This window comes from Phyllobates terribilis, unplaced genomic scaffold (assembly GCF_046119375.1).
Source record: "Phyllobates terribilis strain yellow unplaced genomic scaffold, ASM4611937v1 Scaffold_1__5_contigs__length_1240528914, whole genome shotgun sequence".
In the NCBI taxonomy this organism is placed as follows: domain Eukaryota; kingdom Metazoa; phylum Chordata; class Amphibia; order Anura; family Dendrobatidae; genus Phyllobates; species Phyllobates terribilis.
The window spans coordinates 296,417,731-296,438,426 of NW_027362761.1; the positions used below are offsets into that span (position 1 = coordinate 296,417,731).

General features: G+C 39.6%; 1 protein-coding gene across 1 annotated transcript in view; it reads right to left on the reverse strand.

The window, feature by feature from the left end:
• Positions 1-547: 547 nt before the first annotated feature.
• SCARF2 (scavenger receptor class F member 2) overlaps positions 548-20,696 on the reverse strand; it is a 281,439-nt gene continuing 261,290 nt past the window's right edge. The window contains exons 10-11 of the mRNA XM_073673292.1: positions 8,873-9,025; positions 548-5,777 (exon numbers count right to left, since the gene is read on the reverse strand). Of these exons, the coding sequence (XP_073529393.1) occupies positions 4,531-5,777; positions 8,873-9,025 (1,400 nt within the window). The 3' untranslated portion in view covers positions 548-4,530. The remainder of the gene's footprint in view (positions 5,778-8,872; positions 9,026-20,696) is intronic.

Below are 20,696 nucleotides of genomic sequence, written 5' to 3' on the forward strand. Positions count from 1 at the left end.
AAGAAGAATGGTCTACAATTCCAGCAGAGCATTGTAAGAAACTCATTGATGGTTACCTGAAGCTGTTGTTTGCAGTTATTTTGGCTAAAGGTTGTGCAACCAAGTATTAGGCTGAGGGTGCCAATACTGTTGCCTGGCCCATTTTTGGAGTTTTGTGTGAAATGATCAATGATTTCATTTTTGCTTCATTCTCTTTTGTGTTTTTTCCTTGCAATCAAATTAAATGAAGATAATAAGACCAAAGAATTTGTGATTGCAATCATTTTCAGGAAGAAACTGAGTATTATCTGACAGAATTGCAGGGGTGCCAATACTTTTGGCCAGCACTGTATATAGACAGGTGTGTGCCTTTGCAAATCAAGTCCTATCAGTTTAATTAAACACAGCTGGACTCCAATGAAGGAGTAGAACCATCTCAAGGAGGATCACAAGGAAATGGATAGCATGTGACTTAAATATGAGTGTCTGAAGCAAAGGGTCTGAATACTTATGACCATGTGATATTTCAGTTTTTCTTTTTTAATAAATTTGCAAAAATTTCTACATTTCTGTTTTTTTCAGTCAAGATGGGGTGCAGAGTGTACTTTAATGAGAAAAAAAATAACTTTTTAGAATTTACCAAATGGCTGCAATGAAACAAAGAGTGAAAAATTTAAAGGGGTCTGAATACTTTCCGTACCCACTGTATATAATGCCAGGGAACAATGGTGGTGGAGACAGGCGGTTAAGGACTAGCTTCAGACTAATTTTATTTTTATGGAACAGGAGACAGGTAACATTATTGTAAGCCAATTTGCAGCAGTATCTATAAAACAAAGGCTTTGTGAGGCTGCTGAATTTCGCTTTTTTTAACATAAGATGTTATGACTTAAATACAATTACAGTAGTTATACTTCCTACTATATAATGCACAACTACTATTCAACCATATAGTGCCCAAATATCACCTAACCGTGGGTTACAGCACAAAGTACGGAATTGGTCGTGCAAGCTTTAGATGCTCAGGAGATTAGGACCAGTGAAGCTTGCTTTTGTAGAGATATACAGTATGATGCTTTGTGGCCAGTTCTTACTATTTTTTCAATGGTACCAAATCAAGATTTATCAGTATGTCAATACTTGGTGTTCATTTAAGCTATTGCTTAAGCAGTAAAAAAAAAGTCCAATGATTTAAAGTCAACAGCTCCATTGACTTTAGTAGTGCCAACTTAAATATTTGATAAGAATCTTGAATTTTCCGCCTACTTAAGATTACTGTTACTTATGAAAAATATACATTTTCTAAAATGATTGTTTCGTGTGTGGGAATCTGTCCAAAAATAATATTGTAAGTTTAGCAAAAAAAAAAAAAACAAAGATTGGCAGAAATAGATTCAGAATTGTTAAATCTGTTGAATTAATGTTGGACTTAGCGTTTAAGCAGCTATAAATTTGCTGACATAAAAAAATGTATTACAGCAGAATAGGTCTCAGGTCTGAGAAATCTACCTAACAGGTGGACAACAAAAGAAAAGAGCATGGAAGAAGACAAATTTCAGCACTCAGATGCTAAAGACTGGCTGAGATAATTAAGACTGAGCAAAGACAAAACACGCTGGCTTATAATGCTGGAAATAGCTATTTTACATATAGAGTATATCCATGTTTCTTGAATAAAGCTTCAAGTTTTTAGAATCTAGAGTCGGAGTACTGGAATTTGTCTTCTTCCATATGGTTATTCATGCTTGTGAATCCGTGCACCTGAAGGGAGAAAGAACAAGTTGTGAAAGTGGTGAGCTGTCAACACAGGAATTGTTATGTTCTATGTTATGTTATATGACTTTTGATATCAATTTTTTTTAACATCTTAACTTCAGTGAACATATCGTTAACAGACTTCTCAATATCCTCTCTGGTAGTTACCAAGAAAGATATTACAAGCGTACAAAACACAGATATCAATTAATCAACATTTTGCTATCAGTTGCTAGGCAGGTGCAGTTAGTATACTATATGTACACATACAGATATTGAGGGCACCTTTCCCAAAATGGGCCATTGTAGTCCTCTGTAATGCCATATAAAATCCCTCCCTAATGTACCAATCCAACAGTAATTGGGAGCCTTGAGAACAATGTTGCAGTCACTTGCATGCCATCTAGTAAGTAATGGGATGCATTACCATGCACTTATGGTCAGCCTGTACCAGTCAGTGGCAAGTTCTTAGTATGAATTTGAAATAATCTCCATCATTTTACAATATTCAGAATGAACATGATGAGGTCCTTAATGCAAGGGAATATAAGTATCGTTGCTTTGTTATAAAGGCTGATGCTGACAGATTCCACTGATTTCACATTGATCTGATGATAACTGAATGTAGATTGTTCCTCTCAATATCCATATTTGTGTCAATTAGATATTGGGGAATCAATGATGAGGTATGTTTAAACATGATCAAATTCATCATGCCAGATCCTTTTGTTATGCTAGGAGACTGTATGCACAACATGACATGTTCCCTTTAAATGTTACCAAAGTACAATTCTCCAGCAGAACTTAGTTTTAAACATTTTCCATTAATTCTATTTGACACCATTTAAAGCCACAGCTTTTGGTGACTGACAGAGTGAAAACTAAGAGAAGATTGAAAGAGGCGGTCGTGAGTTGTCATGCATCGATATACCACACAAAAAGTTCTATACAAAACTTGGACGACCTTGAAAGTTTCATAAACTGAGAAATTACCAGTACTGTTCTTGATATACTTTTCGGTGGAAGAATTTTTAGTACCCCAAAGTCAACTCCATTGAAATATGAGCCATTCATTTTTGCGCAAAGTATAAAAATGCTGAAAAATAAATTCAACGAAGACTAATGAATTCTACTCATCATATTACACAGTCAAGGAACCAATACGTAAAGAGAACCTGTCAGCACAATTTTGTAATGTAAAGTGAAGACATTGGTGTAATGCCGATGTAATACTGATTAGATTAATACCTTTGGTGAAGAAATCCGCTTTATGGTTCTTTAATCACCATTTGAAGTTTTCTGCTAATTTCAGTGCTTAGGGCTGTACTGTATACGGGGTCTTCTCCTCCCTGTCTGTGATTCCCCAGCCCCTCCGCTTGCCTCCAGTCATTGAATGACAGGTCCGAGTGGAGATCTCACACACAGGAGGCCGGTCATTCAAAGACCGGAGGTAGACGGAGGGGTCGGGGAATCACAGGCAGGGAGGAGACCCAGTGTACAGTCCGGCCCCTGTGCACTAAAATCTAATTAGCAGAAATCTACAAATGGCAATTAAAGAAGAACAACAAAGCGGATTTGTTCACCAAAGGTATCAATGTAATCAGTATTACAGCGCCATTACAGCCATGTCTTTACCAAATTGTGCTGGCAGCTTCTCTTTACAGGGATTGTCCGGAAGACTTAAAAAAGGTCTGCTTTTGTTGTACAGAAACAGTGCCACTGTACACTATGGGCTGTGTCTAATGCAGGTCATACTCATTCAAATGAATGGGATGGAAAATCAATACCAGATACCAGCCATAACTAATCTTTTTTTCTCATCCTGGAGTATAACCTTAGGATAACACGGCCTATAAAATTACTTTGGCTAAACATCCTCCCCTGTGAATTTGTATTTTTTGGGAATATTACTTGGAATATGGCTGCCTTTACTATATATAAAGAGTAAACGGTAAAAATTCATGCCCTAATATACTGTATGCTGACGCATTTTAAGCCAGGCTATGCTAACCATGGTAATACTGACCCTGGTCTAAAATAACAAAAAAAAAGAATTAAAATAAGCTAGCTTATCCATTACTGCATAACTATAACAGATTTGTAAAATATTTTATATTAAAATAAGCACTGCTTATGCATTTTACAAGACAGATGCTAAGGTGGAATGTCAACAGCTATGCTGAGTATTGGCATTACACATTGACAGTTAGCGTTTTATGATCCTTCTTGTAAAAAGATCCTTCATTATCTTCAGTTTTAGAATACAAAAATAAGCATTTCTTTAAATAACTTAGTTGCCTCAAACAATAAAGTATCATAAAGCGTCTAAATATTAAAGGCACGGTTTGGCAGTCGGCAATAAGACCTGTAAATAGTTGCTGAATAGTCTAGTTTATCAAACCAATACTATGAAGGTATCATAGTTGGTGCATTTATACCACATTCTCCATGTGTTGCTTAAGCGCTCTTCTAAGACCACCCATCCCTCTTAAACATGGCATTATTGCCACCGATATGCCCTGGTCTTTGAATCCATGTATAGAGGCACATATATGTTATTCTAGATTTTGCTCCTTAAAAAGTTTGGCCACTGATGTGTCTCCTTGGTCTCTGGACAATTGAATTCCACCGCCTTGTTTCCACATATACGTGTCCTCATCACAAAGGCACTGTCTCGGTTCTCTTTGGCTCAAAATGTGGCTACAGCAAAATACATGAAAGTATAATGCAGAAGTCCAGATAATTCCATGTAATGCCCCTTTTGGAGTAATAACAATGTGTATACCTCTGCCATCATTATTTTACTGACTGGGGTGGCATTATGGCCATTTTTGGTTGTATTTTTCCATCAGCGTCTAAAGTAGCATCTTTGCTTTTCTTCCTAGGAGGCTTCTTAATAGGCGTTTTCTTTACGGCTGGTTCGCCTGCTTCTGGCTTTACAGTTGCGGACTGCTCTTGACTGCTATTTGAGTTTTGTTTCTCAAGCTGATTTCCTGTGGCTGATACTGGCTCCGTAACTGGATTGATCATTTTTTGCAGACTGGTGGTTGTGGGCAGAATTGCTTTGCTGGACTTCTGATTGATGGCTGCAGCGGATCGCTTGGCTTTCTGTGGAGGAGTAGGTTTCTCTTTCTGTGTTTTCAGAGGGCCAATACCATTTTGATTGCTGCTGTTCTCTATTCTGTTAAGGCTTTGTGTTTTTTCTTTTAATTGGGCGGCCAGCAAGGAAGCTGCCTCTGAGGACAAATGAGGATGAAGTACCTCAGCCCGAGACTTGCTGTGATCTGGACTTTTTGGAGCATCTTTATTATCAACACTCTTTTTGTCAAGGTGCAGGTTTCCTATTCTTTTTAGGGCATTTTGTACTGTCCCATTAATACTTTCTATGTGATCATGGCTTTTGATTCTGTGCTTTGACTTGGATGGTGACAGAGATTCATCAGGTTTGCTCTCTGTTGTGCTCACATGCTTTTGCCCCCTGTCCTTATTCCTCATGATAACTTTTTCTTCACTCTTGCCTTGACCAGCAGGGCAATTATCACTGGGGGTTCTCTTTCTATGATGATCTTTAATGCTTGAATTTTGTTCCGAATGATCAGTACTAGTGGATGACTTATCTGGAGATTTATTAAATGCTGGAAGTGAATTAGACTGGTTTGAATTAAACTTGCCGTGGATCCAGGAAACCTTAGGCTTTGTTGAAGGATCAGGTGGAGGTGGTTTTGTTCTTTCAGGAGATGGGGGTTTTGCGCCTATAGTAGCACTTCTATTATCCATGGCAGTGTCATCTTCATCTTTCGACTGTTTAGATAATCTTGCAACTTTAGCATACAAAGCACCACCAGTTGATCCTGAACCACACGATGATCTTTCACTGTCAGATGATTTCAATAATGGAGTTTCACTGTTATCAACCTGAGATGATTTAGGAGATCCAGAATCTTTTAAGTACGTATATTCTCCAGCCTCCTCCTCATTAATTGGAGGTGTGATTTTTTCCAGGACATTGACCTGTCCCTTTTCTTTGCAGTCAGTCATTGATTCTAAAAGGTAGAACAGCATGACATTAACATATGCTGATCAATATCATATCTAAAGATAATGTTCTATTGATAATATAAGAAGGAAGAAAGTAGGTTCAAATCTGATTATACTGTACACATGTAATGTAATATGGAGGTAGTAACAATATATCTGTAAGATTCAAAAAAGCATCTACTATGTTATAAAAGATGTCTTTTTTAGAGGTGGCAAAAGTTCAAAAAACAGTTTTTAACACGACTTGTGTTGTGTGGAAATGACCTGTAAACAGTCAAGTGGGTGTTGACATAGTATGGAAGAGTCATGATATCCAGTGGCCAACCCTGCCTCTGTAATCTTGATTGATATCACCAGGCCTCTGTAGTCACTGCTGGGCTCCTACAAATCCTCTGCATGCTCTGTTACCTTCTACTCCTCATGCATGCACAGTGCAGTGAGGTGTACTGTAATTAAAGGGGTTGTCCAGCATTGGCATACAAGTCTGCAGTCACTCTATGTGACTGCAGACTTGTGATTCCTCACAGCTCCCACAGTATGCGCTGTGATGATTTTCCGGTGTCGGCGCCAGGAGCAGGCAATCATGTGACTACAAGTATGCGATTTGCATACTTCCAGCCACATTCCAACTAGACATGTCCAGCCTCACTCAATTCATTTGTATTGAGTGAGGTCGCACATGTCTAGTCTGCATATGACTGCATGTACGCAAATCACATACTTGCGGTCACATGCCCGCCCGCTCCTGGTGCCGACACCAGAGAATCCTCACTGCGCACAGTGTGTGTGCTGGGAGGATTCACAGATCTGCAGTCACGTAGCGTGAATGCAGAATTGTACTCCAATGCTGGACAACCCCTTTAAGTTGAACATATTACACCTTGCTGTAATGCTGATCGAGAGTATACATCAACAGCACATGGAGGAGCACGTCCACAGCACATGGACAAGCCTGGTGGTGACTACAGTGATTAATTCTTCATTAGTTAGTAGATACAGAGTTTAGTGAAATGCTGGATACCTCTGATGGTGAATGAGCAGTTAACTGACAGGGTTTTCATTAGCAAGTGCCATTCACACATTCTTTTCACTGGAACTGGTGAAGCATCAAACAGTACTGATGAAATGCAATTTTGGGTATATTGCCCCAAAGAGAATTTGTCTCTAAGGCTATGTGCCCACGCTGCGGAAATGAAGCATATTTTTTACGCTTCTCCCTGGCAGGAAAAACGCATGCGGATTTTACATGCGGTTTTCCCGCAAGGTAGAAGCGTTTGTGAAGCGTTCTTCACATGCATTTCTGCATGCGGGTTGACAAGCGCTTTCCAAGCGATTTTAGCATCACTTGGAAAAGTGCTTGACAACTTGTTCACACTATATAAATCCATGCAACCGGCATGGATTTATAGTAGTGTGACCAAGTTAGTTAAAAAAAAGAATATGAATGGTGAAAAATAAAAAAAATAAAGTTTATACTCACCTACCGATGTCTTCCCGGTGTTTTGTCTGCTCCGTCCGGTGTCTTGCACTGCTTGCGGTGGTGTGAAGGACCTGCGGTGACGTCATTGAGCCATGTGATGGGTCAGATGACTCAGTGACGTCATGGCAGGTTTTTCACATCAACGCGAACATTGCAAGACACTGGACGGAGCAGATAAAATACCGGAAAGACATCAGAAGGTGAGTATAAACTTTATTTTTTATTTTAAATTCTCTTTTTTACAGTTTCTATGGTACCCAGGTCTGGATGAGAGTCTCCTCTCCTCCAGACTTGGGTACCATCCGCACATAGAAGCGCATAATATCCGTGTGTACAAATGTACTGACACGGATATTATGCGTTTCAATGCAAGTCAATGGCGGCGATAAAATCCGCAACATGGGCATTGAAAGTGCAGCTTGTCATTGGGGACCATGGGGGGTGGATTACCAAGCGTTTCCCAAGCGTTTATGCTGCGGAAATTCCGCAGCATAAACGCTTGTAAAACGCTACGTGGGCACACAGCCTAAGTTTTTGCAGCCTCAGCAAAAATTAGAAACAAAAGAGAGAATCCATGGTCTGGATCATCCAAAAAAATATTCCATTTTTATATTCCACAGAATATATGCGTTTGCCCACGCCTATAATCCCAGTGTTGAAGTTGTGACTTTTTTGTATGGATTTTAATTGAATTTCAATAAATGGAATAGTTTTATGGATGATCCGGAAGCTGGATTCTCTTTTGTTTCTTCATTGAATATCCTGTGGCACAACAGGGTTCTGTGCGTAAGACTCCTGAATGGTGAGCTGACTTTTTTTTTCCCTATATCTATTCCAGCAAAAATTAGGGGCAAACAACCTTATTCGAATGCTGTGTCACTTACTAGGCTTCCTGCTGCAGTTTTGAAAAAATACTGTTTTATCCACGGTAGCTCTTCTCGTCCTCTCAGTGCTAAACTTCTGCTATGTAGTCCTCGATATTCATGAAGTCCAGCTGTCATCACCCTCCACCATTGATTGTCAGCTTTGTGGACAATGTAGGTCAGAAATGCATTGCCTGGAGTCTGTAAGTGTCCTTTCTTTGCCATCTTATCAATTTTTGTGCCACTGTGTGACCAACCTTGATTTTTACTTTTGATTCAAGGTAAGTATTTTTTAAAGAAGAAGCGAGTGTCGGCTATGGTTCGGATTTCTACTACCTGAACAGTATTTTGATCGTGCACCAGGCAGGTGAGCTAAGATGTCTCTCTTTTTATACTATTGTAAACTTTCTGACTATACACATTGTAAGCAGAAAGCTGTCAATTAATGGTGCTGACAGGGTTAAACAGAGCTTATTATTCAAATGACTAGTAGATGAAAAAGTGTTTTTTAACAAAACTATAGCAAGAAAACCTTGACACACTGTTATAATTAGGGTCCATGACTCCATTTTATGCTGTCCTCAAATTGGAAAGTATAAACCTGGTGACATAGTCCCTTTAACAGCATTTTATAGATGATCATTTATAGATGATTTCATTTAAAATGACACAATCTCATGTTATAATGCCACGAATGATTACCTTTAGACTGCAGATATTAAATTTGCTATACAGCAGAATTCCTTGTCTCACTTACCCTCATGAGGCACACAGTACACAGGTCCATCATCTGTGGTATCAAAGGATGAAAAAGAACCTCGGGATGACCATGAAGGAGATGGCTGTTCGGCAACAGATGGTGGTTCAATAAAGCTGCAATTAAACGTATTCTCCATGTCATGATGAGCCACTGAAATGAAACATAACACAAATTGATTATGTGACTGGATTAACATCATCAGACCAACATGGTACCACTTGTCTCCAGTTATTGTAAGCTGCATATACTATGAGCACTGGGGTAAGCTCAATTAACCAACAGAAAATTAAGCTGTCATCTACTGTTGACCAGCATGGGTGAGATGAGTACACCGTATATACCACTGATAATAATTAAGAAAAAGACACGGAATGAGATGATGATTGCTAGGATTGGACAATAAATGATAAATGCCACTGATCACAAGAATACAAGCACTTTATAAATCAGTGATAACCTTAGGTTAGTCACTATATAGTACCGGTCAAAAGTTTTGGCACACCTGTTCATGCAATAGTTTTGCTTCTCATTGAAATGTGCACATTGTAGATTGAGACTCAAGGCAGTAAAACCACAAAGGAACACACATGGAAGCAAGGAGTAAAAATATATATGTGAAACAAACCTGAACATGTATTAAATCTTATATTCCTCCAAGTACCGCCTTGTACTCTGATGACAGTTTTACACCCCCCTTGGCATTCTCTCAAACAGCATCATCAGGTAGTCACCTGGAATGGCTTCCAATGAACAAGTATGCCTCATGAAAAGCTTATTTGTAGAATTAATGGCCTTCAGAAAGTGTTTGCAGCCATCAATTGTATTTTGCAGAGGCAGTGTTGGTACACAGTTCCATACAGTGCTAAACTCCACAACTGTTCTAAGCCAGAATATGGGAAGAATCACTCAACAAAGTAAAGAAAGGAGAAATAACTTTCCATCATATCTTTAAGACATGAAGGTCAGTCAATACAGAAAATTGCTAGAACCTTGAATGTATCCTCAAGTTCAGTCATGAAAATCATCCATCGCTATGATGAAACTGGCTCTTATAAGGACTAACCCAGGAAAGAAAAACTAAGAATCACTTCTGCTGCAGAGGATAATCATTTGTCAACCTCAGAAAATGCAAATTGCCAACACCGGAGATAACAGCTCTCATAAATGATGCACAGACATCAAATAGTAGACATTTATCAACATCAACTGTTGATAGGAGAAGGGAAAGGGTGCTTTGTTGGTGAAACTGTTGATGATTTATTCCAAATTCAAGGCTCCATTACCCAGCATGGCTACCACAGCATTCTGCAATGACATGCCATCCCATTTGGTTGCACTTAGTGGGACCATCATTTGTCTTGAAACTAAACAATGACCCAAAACACACATCTAGGCTATGAAAGAGCTATGTAACCAAGAAGAAGAGGGAGTGAGATGACATGTCCTCCGCAATCACCTGACCTCAACTCAATTGAGATGGTTTCGGATGAGTTGGACCGTAGACAGAAGGCAAAGCAGCCAACAAGTACTTTATCAGGTAGTCAGTCACCTATAATGCCTTCAAGACTGTTGGGAAGCCATTCCAGGTGACTACTTGATGAAGCTATTTAAGAGAATGCCAAGGGGGTGTAAAGCTGTCATTACAGAAAACGTGGGGTGCTTTGAGGAATCTAAAATTTAACAATGGTTTATTTCACATGTGTTTCTTTACTCCTTGTTTCCACGTGTTTACTCATGGTTTTGCTGCCTTCAGTCTGAATTCACATTGTGTACATTCCAATAAGAATAAGGAACGAAACAGCAGGAACAGGTGTGTCCAAAATTTTGATCAGCACTGTATATAAGCTTGGAAACATTTTTTTATATCTGCCATTGAATTGAGGCTGTACTCACCACAGACTGCTCTAGACCAACCACATACTGCACACATTACTGTGCAAAGCTGTATAACTATTACGTACTAATAGGGAAAGACCTGTGTCTTGCATAGTGTACAGGAGTAAGGTCAAGTAACTACATGCTTATAACTCATTATGTATAACAATATCAATAAAAGGGATTTCCAAAATTAGAAAAACATGGCTTTTTCCAAAATCAGCCCCACATCTGTTTACAGGTTGTTCTTCGTATTGCACTTCATTCCTATTCAATTTAATAGAGATGAGCTGCAATACCACACAGAAACTGTAGACAGAAGTGGCACTATTTTTGGAAAAATGCGGTCATGTTTTTCTAATCCTGGACAACCCCTTTAATTGCATTACTTTTAACCACTTCACAGCATCTTAGCAAATGGCATACATACAGGTGCATCTCAGAAAATGAGAATATCATCAAAAAGTTAATTTATTTCAGTTCTTCAATACAAAAAGTGAAACTCATATAATATATAGAATCATTACAAACAGAGTGATCTATTTCAAGTGTTTATTTCTGTTAATGTTGATGATTATGACTTACAGCCAATGAAAACACAAAATTCATTATCTCAGTAAATTAGAATACTTCATAACACCAGCTTGAAAAATGATTTTAAAATCCGAAATGTTGGCCTACTGAAATGTATGTTCAGTAAATGCACTCAGTACTTGGTCGGGGCTCCTTTTACATCAATTACTGTATCAATGTGGCGTGGCATGGAGGCGATCAGCCTGTGGTACTGCTGAAGTGTTATGGAAGCCCAGGTTGCTTTGATAGCAGCCTTCAGCTCATCTGCATTGTTGGGTCTGGTGTCTCTCATCTTCCTCTTGACAATACCCCATAGATTTTCTATGAGATTAAGGTCAGGCGAGTTTGCTGGCAAATCAAGCACAGTGATTCTGTTGTTTTAAACCAGATATTGGTACTTTTGGCAGTGTGAACAGGTGCATAGTACATGTTGGAGAATGAAATTTCCATCCCCAAAAAGCTTGTTGGCAGAGGGAAGCATGAAGTGCTCTAAAATTTCCTGGTAGACAGCGGTGGCAAGGGGGGAGGTGATCGCTATACTCACCTCTCCTGTCAGCGTCCCGCGGTGTCTGCGGCAGCTTCCGGATGTTGTCATGACGACCCGATGTGGGTCACCAGGAGGTTTCTTTGGTCATGCGCAGTGCATGACCAAAGTAATGTCTCCCCTGTGTGCAGCGCTGACTGGCTGCATAGCATAGGGAGCTGATGCTCTCTATGCCATGCAGCCGATGAGGCTGCAAAACGTGAAAGTCCCATAGTGGGACATAGTGTCAAAGTTAAAAAAAAGTAGGAAAGTGAAAAAAAATATATTAAAAAATGTTAAAATATAAAAAAAATGAAAAAAATAATCCCCAAAAAATAAAAATATATTGAACCCATAATATTTATTTATTATGAAAAAAATAAAAATACTCATATTTAGTATCGCCGCGTCCAGAATGACCTGACCTATAAAACTGTCCCACTAGTTAACCCCTTTAGTGAACACGGTAAAAAAATAAAATAAAAAACGAATCAAAAAACAATGCTTTATCATCATACCGGCAAACAAAAAATGGAATAAAACGCGATCAAAAAAACGAATGTAAATAAAAATGGTACCGCTGAAAACATCATCTTGTCCCGCAAGAAACAAGCCTCCATACAGCTCCATCATCCGAAAAATAAAAAAGTTATAGCTCTCAGAATAAAGCGATACAAAAAAATAATTTTTTCTAGAAAATAGTTTTTATTGTGTAAAAGCGCCAAAACATAAAAAAACAATATAAATGTGGTACCGCTGTAAACGTACTGACCCAAAGAATAAATCTGTTTTATAAATTTTACCACACGCAGAGCAGCATAAAAAAAACCCCATAAAAACAATTCCGGAATTGCTGTTTTTTGTTTATTCTGCCTCCCAAAAATCGGAATAGAAAGAGATCAAAAAATGTCACATGCCCGAAAATGTTACCAATAAAAATTTCAACTTGTCCCGCAAAAAACAAGCCATCACATGACTCTGTCGGCCAAAATATGGAAAAATTATAGCTCTCAAAATATGGCGATGCAAAAACTAGTCTTTGCAAAAAAAAGCGCCTTTTAGTGTGTGACAGCTGTCAATCATAAAAACCCGATATGAATCTGGCATCGCTGTAATCGCACCGACCCGAAGAATAAAGTAATCTAATCACTTATACCACACGAGGAACGGTGTAAAAAAATAAACTCTAGGGTTAGGGTTGTATTAGGGTTGGGCTTAGGGCTGTGCTAGGGTTAGGGTTGTGCGTGTATTAAGGTTAGGGTTGGGCTAGGGTTAGGGTTGGGCTAGGGTTAGAGTTGGGCTAGGGTTAGGATTGGGCTAGGGTTGGGTTAGGGTTGGGCTAGGGTTAGGGTTGGGGTTAAAGTTGGGGTTAGGGTTGGGCTAGGGTTAGGGTTGGGGTTGGGATTTTTTCAAAAGTAAAGAAAAAAAAAATGATGACGATATGGCAACCAGTGTTGAGCGCAAGTGCTCGCTACTTGAGTTTGCATCGGGTGCTCGTGTATGCACTGAGTATCGTGGGTGTTCGAGTGACATGCTCGAGTCTCTGCCCCATATGCTTCGCGGCCAAAAAAAACATTGCTGGGATCGCCTGCCATGCACGAGCAATACCCGCATGTTTTTTTCTGGGTGTCTAACAACCGTGAAACATGCGAGGCAGGGACTCAAGCATGTCACTCGAGCACCCGTGATACATGGTGCATACCCGAGTACCCAATGCAAACTCAAGTAGAGAGCACTTGCGCTCAAGACTAATGACAACTTATTCAATATGATGACCTAATGTTATCAAATTCTGTCGTACCTCTGGGTTCAAAATGTACACTATACCCTTTGATAAAATCCTTGAGGGGTCTAGTTTCCAAAATGGAGTCAATTGTGGGGGGGTTTCCACTATTTAAGCACATTAGGGGCTCCCAAAATGCGACATGGCATCCGCTCTCGATTCCAGCCAATTTTGCGTTCAAAAAGTCACACAGTGCTCCTTCCCTTCTGAACACTGACGGGCGCCCAAACAGTGTATTTTCCCCACATATGGGGTATTGGCGTACTCAGGAGAAATTGCACAAAAGTTTTTAGGTTCCAGTCTCTCCTTTTACCCTTGTGAAACTAAAACATTTGGGGCTAAAAGATTATTTTTGTGGAAAAAGTTGTTTTTTTTTATTTTCATGGCTTCATGTTATAAACTTCTGTGAAGCACCTGGGGGTTAAGGGTGCTCACCACACATCTAGATAAGTTCCCTGAGGGGTCTAGTTTCCAAAATAGTGTCACTTGGGGGGGGGTTTCCACTGTTTAGGCACATCAGGGGCACATCCGCTAATTATTCAAGCAAATTTTACATTCAAAAAGTCAAATGGCACTCCTTCCCTTCCGAACCCTGCCGTGCGCCCAAGCAGTGGTTTTCCCCCACATATGGGGTATCTGCTTACTCAGGAAAGATTACACAACAAGTTGCATGGTGCAATTTCTCCTGTTGCCCTTATGAAAATGCAAAACTGGGGGCTGAAAAACATTTTTGTGGGAAAAATGTGAAAATTTTATTTTCACGGCTCCATGTTATAAACTTCTGTGAAGCACCTGGGGGTTCAAGGTGCTCACCACACATCTAGATAAGTTCCCTGAGGGGTCTAGTTTCCAAAATGGTATCACTTATGGGGGGTTTCCACTGTTTAGGCACATCAGGGGCTCTCTAAACGCAACATGGCGTCCGCTAATTATTCAAGCAAATTTTACATTCAAAAAGTCAAATGGCGCTTCTTTCCTTCTGAGCCCTGCCGTGTGCCCAAACAGTGTTTTTTCCCCACGTATGGGGTATCTGTACGCTCAGGAGAATTTGCACAACAAATTTTGGGGTCCATTTTTTCCTGTTACCCCTGCAAAAATAAAAAACTTGGGGTCTAAAGTAACATTTTTGTGAAAAAAGTTAAATGTTCATTTTTTTCTTCCCCATTCCAAAAATTCCTGTGAAGCATGTGAAGGGTTAATAAACCTCTTGAATGTGGTTTTGAGCACCTTGAGGGGTGCAGTTTTTAGAATGGTGTCACTTTTGGGCATTTTCTGTCATAAAGGCCCCTCAAAGTCACTTCAAATGTGATGTGGTCCCTAAAAAAATGGTTTTGCAAATTTAGTTGTAAAAATGAGAAATCGCTGGTCAACGTTTAACCCTTATAGCTCCCTAATAAAAAAAAAATGTTGTTACAAAATTGTGCTGATGTAAAGTAGACATGTGGGAAATGTTATTTATTAACTATTTTGTGTGATATATCTATCTGATTTAAGGGCATAGAAATTAATATTTTGAAAATTGCGAAATTTTCAAAATTTTCACCAAATTTCTGATTTTTTCACAAATAAACGTGATATCAAAGAAATTTTACCACTATCATGAAGTACAATATGTCATGAAAAAACAGTCTCAGAATCAGCGGGATCCGTTGAAGCGTTCCAGAGGTATTACCTCATAAAGTGACAGTGGTCAGAATTGAAAAAATTGGCCCCGTCATTAACGTGCAAACCGCCCTCGGTGGTAAAGGGGTTAAAAAGTCTTTAAAAAAATAGCATAAAAGATTGAATTAGAAGAAAAAACATCTTGTTTTGTGAAAGTTGGATATATGCAAATATAAATTTAACCCATACGGTAAACCGCATAAGGCTGTGTGCCCACTACGCGTTTTTTAAGTGTTTCTGCAGCGGCAATAGCGCTGCAGAAACGCTTAAAAAACGCTTGGTAGAAGGTCTGCCATGGTCCCCAATGATAATCCGCATGTGCTGTGCACATGCTGCGGAAATTTCCGCTGCGGATTATCATTGCGGAAAAATATGCAGCACTACCAATCATTTTGCGGAAGCACTGCGTTTTCGCCGCCATTGACTTGCATTGGAACGCATGGAATCCGCATCACTGCATCTGTACATGCGGAATCCATGCGTTTCAATGTGCGGATGGTACCCGGGTTCGGAGAAGAGGAGACTCTCCTCCGGACCCGGGTACCATAGAACCTGTAAAAAAAAGAATAAAATAAAAATTAAATATTATACTTACCTTCTGATGGCCCCCGGAGTCCTTGTCTCTGCTTGCCGGCAGCTCGCGGTGGACTACAGGATCTGCGCTGATGTCATTTAGTCATGTGACGGGTCACGCGACCGCTGACGTCAGCAGGTCCTTAAATCTACCGCGAGCTGCCGGCAAGCAGAGACAAGGACTCCGGGGGCCATCAGAAGGAAAGTATAATATTTATTTTTTATTCTTTAACATTCTTTCGGTCACACTATATAAATTCATGCCGTTTGCATGGATTTATATAGTGTGACCAAGTTGACAAGCACTTTCCAAGTGATGCTAAAATCGCTTGGAAATCGCTTGACAACCCGCATGCGGAAATGCATGTGAAGAACGCTTCACATCCGCTTGTCCCTGGCAGGAAAAACGCTTGTACAATCCACATGTACAATCCGCATGCGTTTTTTCTGCCAGGTAGATGCAGAAATACTCAGGAAAGAATCCAGGCAATTTCTGCATCGTGGGCACATAGCCTAAAGAAAACATTTGAAAAGTCCCATACATATCAAGAAAAATTGTGATGCAAGCCAGATTTTGTTTTTACAAAGTTATGATTTTTTTTAGCCACTTTAATATAAAAAGTAAACTATACAAGTTTGGTATCACTGTAATCGTACAGACATGAAGAATCTTGTTGAATGGTGATCATTCAAAACTACAACTAATCTTGTGAAAAGAAGAAAACCTTGAATGGCTATGGTGACATAAGAATAAAAAAAAGCTATTTCTCTTGAAAGGAATGAAAAAATGAAAATTCAAAGGCAAAAAATGGCAGGGGTTAATTGAGACTTCCAACACTGCAACACTATAAAGGACCCCATGCTTGTACTGTATCTTTAACACTAGCCTGCTATGCTTGTGTTCTGACGATTAACCTTTCTAATGGATGCAGGGAGTCTTCCAACATATCTCTCCTGGCTCTCGAAGCGAATACTATTTAATATTTGTATGACTTAGAGACCAAGGTAAAGTAATCTAAGCACTGACCCCATACAAAAATAATTCAATTTTGCACTGTAAGCGAAATAATAAAAACACCCAGACGTTGCAATGATTCCATTATAATGAGCGAGTCTGTGTCTGCCCTTTACATGTTTAATCCCCACTAAACTGTGCAGCATGGAGCATTACTCTGCTTAAAAAGCAGAAAATCAGTGTTTTACATGTAAAAAGTTAAGCAGACAGGACTGCCCACCCTCAGCCCGTTCCTGCAGTTTTCAATCTTGATAAAGTGCCAAGAGAGTGGTAAAATAATCCTGTGCACCTGTCTCTAAGAAATGAGTTCTGCAGCAGTGTGTTCACAGGAAACCGCAAGCTGCCCCAGACAAAGTCAGTCTGCACATAGTATTAAACGGCAAGGAGCATTTCCATGTTGGAGCGCTTGGCTTGAATGTTAAAGATGAATCATATGCTGAGGTCGAATGAAGCGAAACAGCAACATAAAATAAATGGAAATATGTTAAAGAGAACCTGTCATGGAGATTTATGCCAATAATGTATTAGGAGCACTTTATCGGCCTCCTAATAGAGTTTTTAATGATTCCTTTATTAGAACTAAGGCTCTGATTCAGTAAGACTGGCATTTCGTAAGCCAGTCTTTATGAGGGGCGTGCAGGAATAAGATGCTACAAAATCATTAAGATGTGCATGCCACTTCATGAATCTTATCAGTGGCGTTTTCCTCCATGTGCCTCACTAAAAGTGTTGCTCCAGTCAGAGACAGGAGTAATATTTCTGGTGCCATCACTATTGATGAATTTGATGGGTGGATGTAACCATGCCCTATCCTGGCTCCTCCCCAACCCCACACATTTGGAAAGAGTGGCCCTAAACTGGAGTGCAAACTTCAAAAGTTGCATATTTTTTGCATGACTTAGAGTAATTAGACAAATTGTGCTAAATTTGTCCCTACTCTTTCCTATTTAATCGAACTGTTTTATTTTTTTTTTCCCATTTCCTTTTTGATGATGTTTTGATTTAAAATCCCCAGTGTATGCTGGGATTCTCAAACGGGACATCATCAGAGGGAAGTGGCAGCGGTCACTGCCATAGCCTCTGTCCCCATCCTGAAGGAAGTGTCATCAGTGATGTCCGTTTTAAGGGCTAGGCAAGTCCCTGCTGTACTGTGCTCGCATCGGTTGTAAGTTCCAAGATGTGTCCAGTATATTCTTCTCAGTACACAGTGACAGTGCACTCTCTTGCTAGTAGAGATGAGCGTTGTTCTACTCGAACTGTTCGCCAATCTCAAATTCGAGCTGTTTTGGGCGGTGTTCGAGCCGGTCGGCGAACACGAACAATTTGAGAAAAATTCGGCTGTTCGAGGTTATGTTCGATAACTGTTCGTGCACCAAAATCATAACTGGATTTTTTCTCAGTAATGATGAAAATTAATGTTAATACGCAGTTTGAGTGTACAGCGGGGCGGGGGGAGGGGCAGGGGATGGATCTCTGCAGGAACAATGAAGATCTCCATTTTTTTTTCTCTTTCCCGCATTTGCAGTGGGGAGGTGCAATCTGTCAGCCTATCAGCAGCGCACACACGGAGCGAAGTGCTTTTTTTCACACAAGCAAGGGCATGTGTGATTGGCAGTGTATGTCACATGTCCTTGCCCTATAAGACCAAGCCATTTTCCCCGTCGCCACCATTTTCTCACTGCTGCAGCTGCGTGTTAGACGGCACCGCTGTTGCTGTGTGCGCTATACCTTGTTAATTTCAAGCCAATTTTCGCACAAATATACAGATAGCTTGGGAGTAGGGAATAGTTGTGATTGCAGTCCTTTTAAGGACTAGGTTACAGCATTTCCTACGACTTTTATCAGGCAGGTCTGTGCTCTTAAATAGATAGATTGTGGGAGTAAAGACTAATTGTAATTGGAGTCCTTTTCAGGACTAGGTTACATGAGTTCCTATCAGTTTTTGCCAGGCAGGTCTGTGCCAGTGCTGTGCAAGTTTTTTTCACAGCATTTGGCTGAATCTAGCAAAGCTAATCCTTTTTGGCCTATTGCAGAGTGTGTTAGTCAGTGGAGTAGCCTATCTGTGTTGCAAGATATACCACCTGTGTATAGAATACCAATTTTTTTACTGCACCTAGTGAAGTAAAATCTTTTGGGCATAGCATCATTCTATTAGTCCATCTATACTGACCTCCATCAGGTTGCAAACTGAATATAATTTTTTTCTGCATCTAGCTCTGAAAAAATATTTGGGCTTCTAGCAGTGTGTGGGACTTGGTCTATTAGTCCATCTATACTGACCTCCATCAGGTTGCAAATTAAAAATAATTTTTTTCTTCATTTAGCTCTGAAAAAATATTTGGGCTTCTAGCAGTGTGTGGGACTTGTTCTATTAGTCCTTCTATACTGACCTCCAGCAGGTTGCAAATTGAATATAATTTTTTTCTGCATCTAGCTCTGAAAAAATATTTGGGCTTCTAGCGGTGTGTGGGACTTGGTCTATTAGTCCATCTATACTGACCTCCATCAGGTTGCAAATTAAAAATAATTTTTTCTGCATCTAGCTCTGAAAAAATATTTGGGCTTCTAGCAGTGTGTGGGACTTGGTCTATTAGTCCATCTATACTGACCTCCATCAGGTTGCAAATTAAAAATAATTTTTTTCTTCATTTATCTCTGAAAAAATATTTGGGCTTCTAGCAGCGTGTGGGACTTGTTCTATTAGTCCATCTATACTGACCTCCATCAGGTTGCAAATTAAAAATAATTTTTTTCTGCATCTAGCTCTGAAAAAATATTTGGGCTTCTAGCAGTGTGTGGGACTTGGTCTATTAGTCCATCTATACTGACCTCCATCAGGTTGCAAATTAAAAATAATTTTTTTCTGCATCTAGCTCTGAAAAAATATTTGGGCTTCTAGCAGTGTGTGGGACTTGGTCTATTAGTCCATCTATACTGACCTCCATCAGGTTGCAAATTGAATAAAAAAATTTTCTGCATCTAGCTCTGAAAAAATATTTGGGCTTCTAGCGGTGTGTGGGACTTGGTCTATTAGTCCATCTATACTGACCTCCATCAGGTTGCAAATTAAAAATAATTTTTTTCTGCATCTAGCTCTGAAAAAATATTTGGGCTTCTAGCAGTGTGTGGGACTTGGTCTATTAGTCCATCTATACTGACCTCCAGCAGGTTGCAAATTGAATATAATTTTTTTCTGCATCTAGCTCTGAAAAAATATTTGGGCTTCTAGCGGTGTGTGGGACTTGGTCTATTAGTCCATCTATACTGACCTCCATCAGGTTGCAAATTAAAAATAATTGTTTTCTGCATCTAGCTCTGAAAAAATATTTGGGCTTCTAGCGGTGTGTGGGACTTGGTCTATTAGTCCATCTATACTGACCTCCATCAGGTTGCAAATTAAAAATAATTTTTTTCTGCATCTAGCTCTGAAAAAATATTTGGGCTTCTAGCAGTGTGTGGGACTTGGTCTATTAGTCCATCTATACTGACCTCCATCAGGTTGCAAATTGAATAAAAAAATTTTCTGCATCTAGCTCTGAAAAAATATTTGGGCTTCTAGCGGTGTGTGGGACTTGGTCTATTAGTCCATCTATACTGACCTCCATCAGGTTGCAAATTAAAAATAATTTTTTTCTGCATCTAACCCAGCCAATAGTTTTGGCCTAATACCACAGTTTGGCCACTCAGCTCTGCTCGGTTACCATCCATTGTTTTTTTGTGCAAACAACTCCAGAGTTGTGAATTAGTTAACCACCAAAATGAGTGGAAAAAGGCCTGCTGCTGGTGGAAAGGGGAATAGGTGTGTTGGGAAGGGGAA